The sequence below is a fragment of the Oenanthe melanoleuca genome, chromosome 12 (assembly GCF_029582105.1).
Source record: "Oenanthe melanoleuca isolate GR-GAL-2019-014 chromosome 12, OMel1.0, whole genome shotgun sequence".
NCBI classification, from domain to species: domain Eukaryota; kingdom Metazoa; phylum Chordata; class Aves; order Passeriformes; family Muscicapidae; genus Oenanthe; species Oenanthe melanoleuca.
The window spans coordinates 18,549,201-18,561,823 of NC_079346.1; the positions used below are offsets into that span (position 1 = coordinate 18,549,201).

General features: G+C 45.2%; 1 protein-coding gene across 2 annotated transcripts; it reads right to left on the bottom strand.

Annotated features, from left to right (window-relative positions):
* Positions 1-844: 844 nt before the first annotated feature.
* On the bottom strand, positions 845-4,410 carry LOC130258242 (uncharacterized). 2 transcript variants are annotated; one of them, XM_056501449.1, is made up of 5 exons: positions 4,252-4,410; positions 3,148-3,246; positions 2,583-2,696; positions 1,821-1,995; positions 857-1,297 (listed from the first exon to the last, which is right to left on the bottom strand). In XM_056501449.1, the coding sequence occupies exons 1-5, from the start codon at positions 4,403-4,405 to the stop codon at positions 904-906; spliced, it is 936 nt and encodes a 311-aa protein (XP_056357424.1). In that variant the 5' UTR covers positions 4,406-4,410; the 3' UTR covers positions 857-903. The 2 variants fall into 2 exon arrangements, with proteins under 2 accessions (XP_056357425.1, XP_056357424.1); XM_056501450.1 differs by lacking the exon at positions 3,148-3,246 and having other exon boundaries at positions 845-1,297.
* Between the last annotated feature and the right edge of the window lie 8,213 nt (positions 4,411-12,623).

Below are 12,623 nucleotides of genomic sequence, written 5' to 3' on the forward strand. Positions count from 1 at the left end.
CTGTGGACCCAGGGCGAGCCTCAGGAATATCAGGTAACAAGACATCCAAAATAATGAAATTAAAAGAGGGTGAAATAAACACTAAAGCAGTGGAAGCATTGGCTAGGTTTGAAGAACGTGTAGAGAGGGAGATAGAATGGGATAGTAGCGAGGAATCTGAAGAAGACTAAAATTTTTAGACACGAATTAATGTGTTTATATAGAAGGGGAGGGATTGTAATGGAGGAATTTAATGTAATTTGTGTAAGAATTATATAGTAGTGTAAAGAAAGCCATATTTGTAAGAGCAGATAAAAAAAAAAAGACTAAAACCAAACCACAGACAGTAAAGACACAGATCGCTTGATTATATCATTGGAACACCCAACAAAAGTAGGATAGGTCAAATTAACAACTTATAACTTAATAGACCTAGCAGCAGCAGAGATGGCCCTCTCTAGGGAGGCAGCCAAGCTACAAGGACCCAATAAGCACCCTTAATCAATGCCATGGAAAAAATACATCTGAATGCCCCCCCGTAAACAGAGATCGACAGGATACATCTGCATGTCCCCTTCCTGAAAGCCAGGACATGACCTCATCAGAATTCTTCGTCTCCCAGGATGTGGTTTTCTCCAGCCCAACACGGTGAAAGAAAACTACATGAATATGCTGAACGACAAGAGAAGACAAAGACCTCCACTCCTGGAAAGGAAAAACTGTATAAAAACTGAACTAATCAAAGCTGTTTTGTGAACACTTGGGGATTCGGAGCGATAGAATTCGAATCATTGTGTGTTCACCCGACGCCGACCCCGGGCTCGGCGCTGTTCCTTTGCGGTTGTGGCTATCGAGGACCGTGTTTCGTTCGCAAAATAAATATCCCTTATTTTAATCATATTTAATTCAGCTTAAATCTCGTTTTTATCTATAACAAGCTCTTCCTATCGGAGGTACAACAGTATGAAAACTGCCTCTGGGTGTTACCCATAGGTAACACATGTTATTTGCAGAGAAAAGCAGATGCCCCAAGCTGTTGGTGGCCCATGTCCTGAGTGGCTGGTCCAGTTTCAGTCCTAGCGGGACCAGGGTGGCTGGCTGGGCAGGGGAGGAGGGGGGGATCTCGGGGGGCTTCTTCTTCACGGCCGGGCTGGGGGGCCGTGGGGGAGGCACAGAGGGCTGGTGCTCTGCTTTCCTGGGATGCTTCTGCGGCTGAGGCCGTGTCTGAGAGCTGTCAAACCAGGTGGTCCTTGGGCTCTCTGGGGGCGAGGGAGAGTCGCGCCTTCTTCTCCGGGATGCAGGAGCTGCAGCACGGCGACTGTGGAGAGAGGAGTGTCTGAGGCCCCAGCTGCTGCTGGCACACAGGGAGCCTCGTGCCCAGCAGGGCCCAGAGCTGGCAAGGCTGCCCAGCACGGCTGGAGCTGCTGGCACAGCTTGGCCCAGCTGGTCAGCGGCCCCTCAAGGCCCCGGCCAGCAGGGGATGGCTCTGGGCAGGGTCCCTGGCCAGGAGCGGGCCCAGAGCGCCTCTGCCTTTCAAGGGCAATCTGCTCCCCGCTCTTTCTCCTCCCCACCTTGCTCTGCCTCTGCCCGCTGCTCCTGGGGCTGCTCTTGGCCATGCAGCCTCAGTGGGAGCCAGCACTGGCTGCAGCCCCAGCGGCTCCCCAGGACAAGGCCCAGCAATTGGGAGGCCAATGAAAGCACTGGGCAGCAGCAGAACCCTCAGCAGAGTTATGTGGACAGCCACTGACCATCCACAACTCCACAGCAGCTTCCCTGGGAATGTTTCCTGACCATCAGCAGCCTTAAAAGAAGCTGGAGGATGGAGATCAACAACAACTTACTGTTTCCTTCCCTTCCACCACTGGAAGCCCACATAGCACAGGACCATGGAAAGTGGCACAGTGAACAGTGTCACTACTGTGCCTATCATGCAGGACTTGCGCACGTCCTGAGGGCAGAAAACTCTTGGGGTGGTCGATGGATTCTTGACATCTGTATCTGACTTGCCAAGCGCTTCTGTGGGAGCAATGGGGAGTGTGAGCCCGTGCTGTGCTCCACTGCTGAGCTGGCAGCTGCTGGATACAGCCAGGACGTTCTCTGTTTCTCCAGAGCTGGGGCCTGCAGGCACCTTGGCCCCCTTGGCACAGGCTGTGCCACCCAACAAAGCCCAGAAGGCCGGGAGGAGAGCCCGGGGGCAGCGCAGCTGCTTGGGCAGTGGCTCCTTCCAGGGACCCGGGCCCAACCCATCCCTGAGCAGCCACTGCCAGCCCCGACCCTCCCTGCCCCGTGACAGCTCCCCCAGCCCCAGGGGACACAGTCAGGCCCTGTCAGGAGCCAGTGCAGCCCCTGCCCAGTCGGGAGCCAGGGCTGCCTGTGGCCCTGGGCTCATGGCAGGGCTCCTGCTCGGAGCTGCTCCTGTGCCTTGGGCCTCTGGGCACTCAGGGCAGCTCCGGGAGCAGCTGCAGCAGGAGGGACCTTGGTGCACGAGTCCCCTTTCCCAGGGGCTGGGAACGAGCTCCAGAGGCCTCGAAGCTGAAGTGCCTCCAGCTTTGGCAGCTGCCAGGCCATGGAAGGGCAGGGGCTGAGCCTGGCACAGCCATTACCTCCTGTTCCTGTGCCTTTTCCTGCCATCTCCTCCTTTCCTTCATCAGGGGTTGGCACAGACCCATTGCTTCCTCTAGGATATGCCAGCATCTGCACATTCTTTTGCTTCATCACTTGAGAAAGGAAAAGGGACATGTGGATCAGATGGAACCTTTCACCATACAGGGAGGTGGCATGTTCAGGAGGCAATGCTTGTGTAAATCATGGATAAGGATCAGGAAAAGACCCAGGCACCTGAGACTGTGACAGGGTCCTCTCTTGTCCAAACCACAAACTCCTGATCTACTGCAAGACCAGGAAATTTCAGGGAATCTCAGGGTCTGCATGGCCCATGGGGCACTTTGGGCTCCCTGTGAGCTGATGCCAAACGCCTTCCTGCAGAGGCTGGGGAGGAGCTGCAGCCAGGCCAGGCTGGGAAACAGCCCTGCAGGGTGTGACAGTAGCAGCAGGGCAGCCAGGCTGCCATGGATCCCTTCCTGCTGTGCTGGGCACGGTGTGTCCAGATGTGCAGAGAAAGCCCCCGGCTGCTGAGTCTCAGGAGAAGGCTGAGGGAAATGCACCCACCACGGCGTCTCTCCAGGTCGCTCAGCATCTTGTCCAGAAGTTCAGATGCCTCCAGCGATTTCTTGTCTCCTACGTCTGGGTAGTCCCAACTAGGAGAACCTTAATGGAAATTATTTCCTTTTCTCATTCAGGCTGCAGGGCCAGTGGGTGCAGTGAATGCTCCAAGGCACCCCTCAGCTCTGCCTTCTGCTCAGGATTAGGGGCAGAGGCAGCACGTGCCTGCAGTGGCCCCACACTGGGATGGAAGGAGCCCCTTGCAGGGCAGTCAGGGGAGAAAGGACTCCCTGGAGCTGCCAGCAGCCCTGAACCCAGACCCAGAGTTTGGCAGGGGCAGCAGGAGCAGCTCAGGCTGCCTGGGGCTGGCAAAGGAGCCACACAAGGCACAGCCATGGGACAGAGCCCTGGGCCCTTCCTTCCCTTTCTGCTCTTCTGGGCTGCACAGAGCACACGGAAGGAGGTACTGGCATTGCACATGGGAAGAGCATTGACAGCTAAATGCTCCTTCCTCCCACTGACAGCAGCCCTGTGGGATCACCCAGGGCTCCAGAAGGGAGCAGGGTAAGGATTCCTGAATCCTTGAGCCCTGAGATGATCCTATGGGAAGCGGCACCTGACTGAGCCCTTGCCACACTGAGAATGATTTTACTCTCAGGAAAGGCACACTGAGAACTTGCCTCCAGGAAATCTCAAATGATCGATACTCTCATCCACCCAAGCTGCTGGATCAACATTCTCAGCCTGCTCATCGAGCAGGGAGCACAGAGAAGCATTTCCATGGTGTACTGGAATCCCCTTCTGCCTTAGGGAGGGAACTGGGCCCTGCAATCGGGTCGGGTAAGTCTGTGTGAGCCAGAAGTGAATGGACATGGTCAAAGCTGCAGAGGGGCCTGGGGAGCTCTGGGCTGCCTCTGGTCACTCTCCACACTCTTTCCATGCCCTGTGCAACATCCCTGGATGGGTGACTGGAGCAGCCCAGGGCCCCTGTGAGCGCTCTCCCTCCCACAGAGGAAAACCACCCTAAAGCCCTCTGCAGAACCATTCCCAACGCTTCCTGGGGAGAAGGGAGCGCTGTCCCGGGAAAGGGGAGCCAGGCCGCCGGCTCACCTGCTCCCCGCGCTGGCCACGGAGCTGCCTGGGCAGCCCTGGCAGGCAGGGCCACTGCCAGGAGGAGCAGGAGGAAGAGGCGCAGAGCAAGGGCCATGGTGCCTTGCCCTCTGCCAGTCCCGCAGCTCTTGCTGCCACCGCTGTGCTGCCACATCACAGTAGGCTCTGGGGTGACAGCAGGCTGAGGTCTCAGCAGGCTCTGAGGTCACAGAGGTCCCAGAGCCCCGTGGTTGCACAGCACCACAGCCACCGACCACTCAGTCCTTGAGCACAACTGTTGCGGCAGCAGCGGCGGCGGCGGCGGCAGTGGTGCTGACATTGGGACAGCGGTGGCAGCACAGCGGTGGAAGCAAGAGCCTGGCCTGGCTGCAGCTTCTCCCCAGCCTCTGCAGGAAGGCCTTTGGCATCAGCTCACAGGGAGCCCAAAGTGCCTCACAGGCCATGCACACCCTGAGATCCCCTGAAATTTCCTGGGTTCAGGGTAGATCAGAAAGGGCAGCTGTTTGGAGAAGGGAGGACTGTGGCCAATCACAAAAGTGTATAAGAATTCCTGATCTCTAACCATTTCTTTGATAAGCATTGTCTCTTGAGGATGGAACCTTCCCAGCTGGGAATGATTCTGTGTCATCCAGCTGTCCGCTTCTCCAGTACTGGACATAGAAACTGTACTGAAGGCTCAGGTTCCCGGAGGAGGCAGTGGTTCTGTGCCAGCCTCTGCAGAAGGGGATCCTAGCACACCATGGAAATGCTTCTTATCTGTTCTCCCTTCTAGTTCAGCATGCTTGGAAGGCTTCTTCCACAGCTTGGCATCATGAAGATTTTCAGCCTCTGGAGCCTCCTGCATGTATGTTGTAAATATTCCTAAAAAAATAATATTTGACAACATGGCAGGAAGCAGGTGACAGAAGCTTCTCTGGCTGTTGAGTTACAGGTGTGTCTGACAGGAGCACTTTCCCAGGTCCTTTGCTGGTTGCTACAAGCAAGCCCAGTTCCCATCACAGGGGTGAGTAGTGTGTCCCTGCTGACCCCACAAGCTGAGCACTGCTTTTGTGGGTTTCATTCCTGAGAAATGGAAATACTTTCCATTAAGGTCCTCTGACAGGGGGGAACAAACCTAAAGCAGATAGTAAGTCTCTGGAGGCATCCAAACTCCTGGAAAAAATACTGAGTGATATGGAGGGACACCGTGGTGGGTGCATTTCCCTCAGCCTTCTCCTGAGACTCAGCAGCCGGGGGCTTTCTCTGCACATCTGGACACGCCGTGCCCGGCACAGCAGGAAGGGATCTATGGCAGCCTGGCTGCCCTGCTGCTGCTGTCACACCCTGCAGGGCTATTTCCCAGCCTGGCCTGGCTGCAGCTTCTCCCCAGCCTCTGCAGGAAGGCCTTTGGCATCAGATCACAGGGAGCCCAAAGTGCACTATAGGCCATGCAGACCCTGAGATCCGCTGAAATTTCCTGACATTGGGGTAGATGAGAAACGGCAGCTGTTTGGATAAGGGTGGGTCCTGAAGCAGCTCTAAAACCCTGCGCATTTTCCCTGTCCTTATCCATGTCTTTGCAAATATTGCCTAGAGAAGACCAGCACAACATAGAGGAATTTTCCCATGCAATCTCAGGGGTTCGTGGACTGAGCAGCCCTGTTCCAAGGGGGCCAAGGTGCCCCAGGCCCCAGCTCTGGGGAAAACAGAGAACGTCCTGGCTGTATTCACTGAGCTGCCAGCTCAGCAGTGGAGCACAGCACGGGCTCACGCTCCCCATTGATCCCACAGATGCAGCCGACACCTCAACACGTGCTGAAAGTATCTGGGAAAGCATGAGAAGAGATTTCTGCTGGGGAACACACTGTTTGATTAAGATAATAGCCATTGTGGCTGGAGGGGCAGTGTTCCTGATGATGTTCTTTGCCAGAATCTGGTATTCCTGCAAGAGGAAATGGTAAGTGTTTTGCTGATATCTGCCTCAAAAAGCTTCTTTTAAGGCTGCTGATAGGAAATATTCCCAGTGAGGCTGCGGTGGAGTTGTGCATGGTCAGTGGTTGTCCACATAACTCTGCTGAGGTTTCTGCTGCTGCCCACTGCTTTCATTGGCCTCCCAATTGCTGGGCCTTGTCCTGGGGAGCCGCTGGGGCTGCAGCCAGTGCTGGCTCCCACTGAGGCTGCGTGGCCAAGAGCAGCCCCAGGAGCAGCGGGCAGAGGCAGAGCAAGGTGGGGAGGAGAAAGAGCGGGGAGCAGATTGCCCTTGAAAGGCAGAGGTGCTCTGGGGCCGCTCCTGGCCAGGGACCCTGCCCAGAGACATCCCCTGCTGGCCGGGGCCTTGAGGGGCAGCTGTCCAGCTGGGCCAAGCTGTGCCAGCAGCTCCAGCCGTGCTGGGCAGCCTTGCCAGCTCTGGGCCCTGCTGGGCACGAGGCTCCCTGTGTGCCAGCGGCAGCTGGGGCCTCAGACACTCCTCTCTCCACAGGAGCGCTTCTCCACCTTCTCAAGACCGGCCAAAGACTTCAGTCTGGATGAACTGGATTAGTCAACTTGCATCTCCAAACACGTGTCCCTTCTCCATGCCACAATTGAATTATCAATTTATTCCTGTGTACATGCTGCCACCAGCACAAAGAACAGGACCCTCTGTTGGCAAAGGGACTGGCCCCATCCCTTAGCCAGGGCAGGTGGTGGGGCCTTGTGGCCCAGGCAGAGCCTGAGTCCAGCATCGCCTTTGGCCTTCAGCTCTGGTGTCCGGGTGCCACCACCAGCACTGGAAGAGCTCCTTGCCTGGAACAGGCAGGGCTGGGCAGGCTGCAGCCAGGCACGGGGCTCCTGAGATTAAAAGACACCTCATGTTTTCTTTTTTTACTTTCAAGCATAGAGGATTTTTTTTTTCATTTCCAACAGTTAAAAATAGTTTTCATAGAATATAAACCCCAACCATTTCTTACCATTTCCACCAATATGAAATATTCCAATATTGGAGTATTAGAATGAAGGAATGTGGAATATTGGAATATTTGTATATGCGGATACTGGAATATGGGAATATAGAATACTACAATGTGGAATAATCTAATATTCGAATTTTTGAATACGGTATATTCCAATATTAGAATACTGGAATATTATAATATTGCAATATGGAACATAGGAATAATGGAATATTGGAATGTAGAATAGTGCAATGTGGGAATATTGGAATATTGGAATCTTAGAATATGGAGTCTTGGAATGTGGAATACTGAAATCTTGGAATCTCGGAATCTTGGAATATGGAATATTGGACCCTTGAAACTTGGAATGTTGTAATATGGAATATTGAAATATATGAATACTGGAATGTGGAATATTGAAATATTGCAATATGGAATATTCCAGTATTGGAATCTTGCAATATTGGAATCTTGGAATTCCAGAATATTGGAATACAGGCGTATTGGAATATTGCAATGTGGAATACTGGAATCTTGGTATTTTGGAATATTGGATTGTGGGACCGTGGAATATGGAATATTGGACTGTGGGAATACTGGTATAAGGGAATGTTGGTATATGGAATGAGGAATATTGGAATATTGGAATTTTGGAATGTGGAATATTGAAATATTAGAATATGGAATATTGGAATAGAGGAATATAGGAATATAGGAGTAAAGGATTATTGGAATCTTGGAATCTTGGAATATTGGAATATTGGAATATTGGTATAGGGGAATATTGGAATATTGGAATATTGGAATGTGGAATATTGGAATATGGGAATACTGGAATATGTAATATTGAGCCTTCCCCTATTAGAATTTTGCTATATTGGAATATGGGATATAGGAATATTGGAATATGGAATACAGGAATATTGGAATTTTGAAATATTGGAATATTGAAATATTGGAATATATGGAATATTGGAATATTGGAATATTGGAATATGAAATAGTTTAATACTGTAATGTGGAATATTGGAATGTGGAATATAGGAGTACTGGAATTTGGATTAGTGGAATACTGGAATATTGGAATGTGAAATATTGGAATATTGGAATGTGGAATATTGGAATATGGAAATGTGGAATACTGGATTATGAGAATATTAGAGTAAAAAACATTGGAATATTGCAATATTCCCATATTGGAATACTGGAATATGGACTATTGGAATATGGAATAATGAAATATAGGAAAATTGGAATGTGGGATATTGTAAAATTGGAATTTGTGGATAAGGGAATATTAGAATATGGAATATTGGAATACTGAAATATTGAAATATGGAATATTCCAATATTGTAATATGGAATATTGGAATATTCGTAAATTGAAATGTGGAATATTGGAATATTGGAATATTAGAATATTAGAATATTGGAATATTGGAATATTGGAATATTGGAATATTGGAATATTGGAATATGAATATTGGAATATTGGAATGTTAGAATATTGGAATATTGGAATATGGAATATTGGAATATTGGAATGTTGGAATATTGGAATCTTGGAATCTTGGAATATTGGAAAACTGGAATATTGGAAGATGGAATATTGGAATATTCAAGTCTTGGAATATTGAAATATTGTAATACTGGAATATGGAATATTGGAATATTCGCAAATTGAAATGTGGAATACTGGAATATTAGAATATTGGAATATTAAAATATTGGAATATTGGAATATTGGAATATTGGAATATTGGTATGTTGGTGTGTTTGACTGTGGAATATGGGAATATTGGAATGTGGGAATACTGGTATAAGGGAATGTTTGTATATGGAATGAGGAATATTGGAAAATTGGAAGATTGGAATATGGAATATGGAATATTGGAATACAGGAATACAGGAATATAGGAATATAGGAATAAAGGAATATTGGAATATTGGTATAGGGGAATATTGAAATACTGGAATATTGGAATGTGGAATATTGGAATACATGAATACTGGAATATATAACTATTGAATATTCCCCTAATAGAATTATGGTATATTGGAATATGGGATATAGGAATCTTGGAATCTTGGAATCTTGGAATATTGAAATATTGGAATATTGGAATATGGAGTATTGGAATGTGGGAATATCTGAATGTTGGAATCTTAGAATATGGAGTCTTGGAATGTGGAATATTGAAATATTGGAATGTGGAATATTCCAGTATTGGAATCTTGCAATATTGGAATCTTGGAATTCCAGAATATTGGAATGTGGAATATTGGATAGTGGGAATATTGGAATATTGGAATCTTAGAAAATGGAGTCTTGGAATATGGAATACTGAAATCTTGGAATGTGGAATATTGAAATATTGGAATATGGGAATAATGGAATACTGAAACTTTGGAGTAAAGGGACATTGGAATCTTGGAATGTGGAATTTTTGAATATGGAATGTTGGAGTCTTGGAATCTTGGAATCTTGGAATCTTGGAACCTTGAAATCTTGGAATATTGGAATATGGAGTATTGGAATGTGGGAATATCAGAATGTTGGAATCTTAGAATATGGAGTCTTGAAATATGGAATATTGAAATATTGGAATACTGGAATATGGGGTATTGGAATATGGGAATATCAGAATGTTGGAATCTTAGAATATGGAGTCTTGGAATATGGAATATTGAAATGTTGGAATGTGGAATATTGAAATATTGGAATATGGGAATAATGGAATACTGAAATATTGGAATATGGAATATTGGAATATTGGAATATTGGAATGTAGCATTTTGGAATATGGGAATACTGGAATAAGGAATCTTGAAATATTGGAACCTTGGAACCTTGGAATCTTGGAATCTTGGAATCTTGGAATATGGTATATTGAAATATTTGAATATTGGAACGTGGAGTATTGAAATATTATAATATGGAATATTCCAATATTGGAATCTTGCTATATTGGAATATGGAATTCCAGAATATTGGAATACGGGAGTATAGGAATATTGGAATGTGGAATATGGAATGTGGAATATTGGAATATGGAATACTGATATATTGAAATTCTTGAATATACAATATTGAAATATTGGAATGTGGAATACTGGAATATTCGAATATTCGAATATTTGAATTTGGAATATTGGAATGTAGGAATGTGAAATATTGGAATCTTTCTATATGGGGATACTGGCATGTGGGAATATGGAGTACTAGAATTTGGAATATTACAATATTCGAATATTTGATTATGGAATATTCCAATATTAGAATACTAGAATATGGAATATTGGAATATTATAATATTGGAATATGGAATATAGAAATAATGGAATATTGGAATGTAGACATTTGCAATATGGAAATATGGAGTATTGTAATGTGGGAATATTGGAATACTGGATTCTTAGAATATGGAGTCTTGGAATATGGAATTCTGAAATCTTGGAATGTGAAATATTGAAATATTGGAATATGGGAATAATGGAATACTGAAATATTGGAATGTGGAATATTGAAATATTTGAATACAGGAATGTGGAATGTTGAAATATTGTAATATGGAATATTCCAGTATTGGAATCTTGCAATATTGGAATCTTGGAATTCCAGAATATTGGAATACGGGAGTATTGGAATATTGGAATGTGGAATATAGGAATGTGGGAATATTGGAATGTGGGAATACTGGAATATGGAATTTTGGAATATTGGAATGTTGGAATCTTAGAATATGGAGTCTTTTAATATGGAATATTGAAATATTAGAATGTGGAATATTGAAATATTAGAATATGGGTATAATGGAATATTGCAATGTAGAATTTTGGAATATGGGAATCCTGTAATCTTGCAATATGGAACCTTGGAATCTTGTAATCTCGGAATCTTGGAACCTTGCAATATTGGAATCTTGGAATTCCGGAATATTGCAATACGGGAGTATTGGAATAATGGAATGTGGAAAATTGGAATATAGGAATATTGGAATGTGGGAATATTGGAATATGGAGTACTGATATATTGAAATTCTGGAATGTGGAATATTGAAATTTTGGAATATGGAGTATTGGAATATTCGAATATTTGAATCTGGAATATAGGAATATTGGATTGTGAAATATTGGAATATTTGTATATGGCGATACTGGCATATGGGAATATGGAGTACTAGAATTTGGAATATTACAATATTCGAATATTTGAATATGGAATATTCCAATATTAGAATACTAGAATATGGAATATTGGATTATTATAATATTGGAATGTGGCATGTAGAAATAATGGAATATTGGAATGTAGACATTTGCAATATGGAAATATGGAGTATTGTAATGTGGGAATATTGGAATATTGTGATGCCTTCAGATCCCAGCTTTCTGTTCTGCTTGGGTATGCTTTCTGTTGTGCTTTAGGGTGATAAAGGTGAAACAGTCTGATACCAGCTATGGGCTCAAGGACAGTTTCATCAGACTCCAGGCCCAAAGTATAAACAACGTGAGAAGAGGAGGGCGGGTCAGCAAGAGAAGAGGAGGAGGACACCTTACAATTTGAAACTATTAATTGGATGGTTGACTCCTGTATGTAAATGGACTGAAGTCTATAAAAATGTAAAATCATGTGACCAAGCTCTCTTTTGCATCCACCTTGGAGCCACTCGGGCAGGGCAGGGGCCACGCTGTGGCACTGTTGCTGCCAAGGTGTGGCCTTTGAAGGCCTTTCAATAAATACCCATTTATTTCCCCTAACTCTGTGTGATCTCCGTTCCAGCTCGTAAAGGCAACAATTGGAATCTTAGAATATGGAGTCTTGTAATATGGAATATTGAAATATTGGAATATGGGAATAATGGAATACTGAAATATTGGAATGTGGGATATTGGAGTCTTGGAATATGGAATTTTTGATTATGGGAATTCTGAAATATGGAATCTTGGAATCTTGGAATCTTGGAACCCTGGAAACTTGGAATATTGGAATATGGAGTATTGGAATGTGGGAATATCGGGATTTTGGAATTTTAGAATATGGAGTCTTGGAATATGGAATATTGGAAAATTGGAATATTGGAATATGGAATATTGGAATACAGGAATATAGGAATATTGGAATATTGGTATAGGGGAATATTGGAATACTGGAATATTGGAATGTGGAATATTGGAATATGGGAATACTGAAATATGTAATATTGAACATTCCCCTATTAGAATTATGGTATATTGGAATATGGGATAAAGGAATATTGGAATATGAAATACAGGAATATTGGAATATTGAAATGCTCTAATATGGAATATTGGAATATGGGAATTTTGGAATTCTGGAATACTGGAATAATGGAATATTGGAATGTGGAATATTGGAATACTGGAATTCGGAATATTGGAATACTGGAATACTGGAATGTGTAATATTGGAATATTGGAATATGGTAATATTAGAGT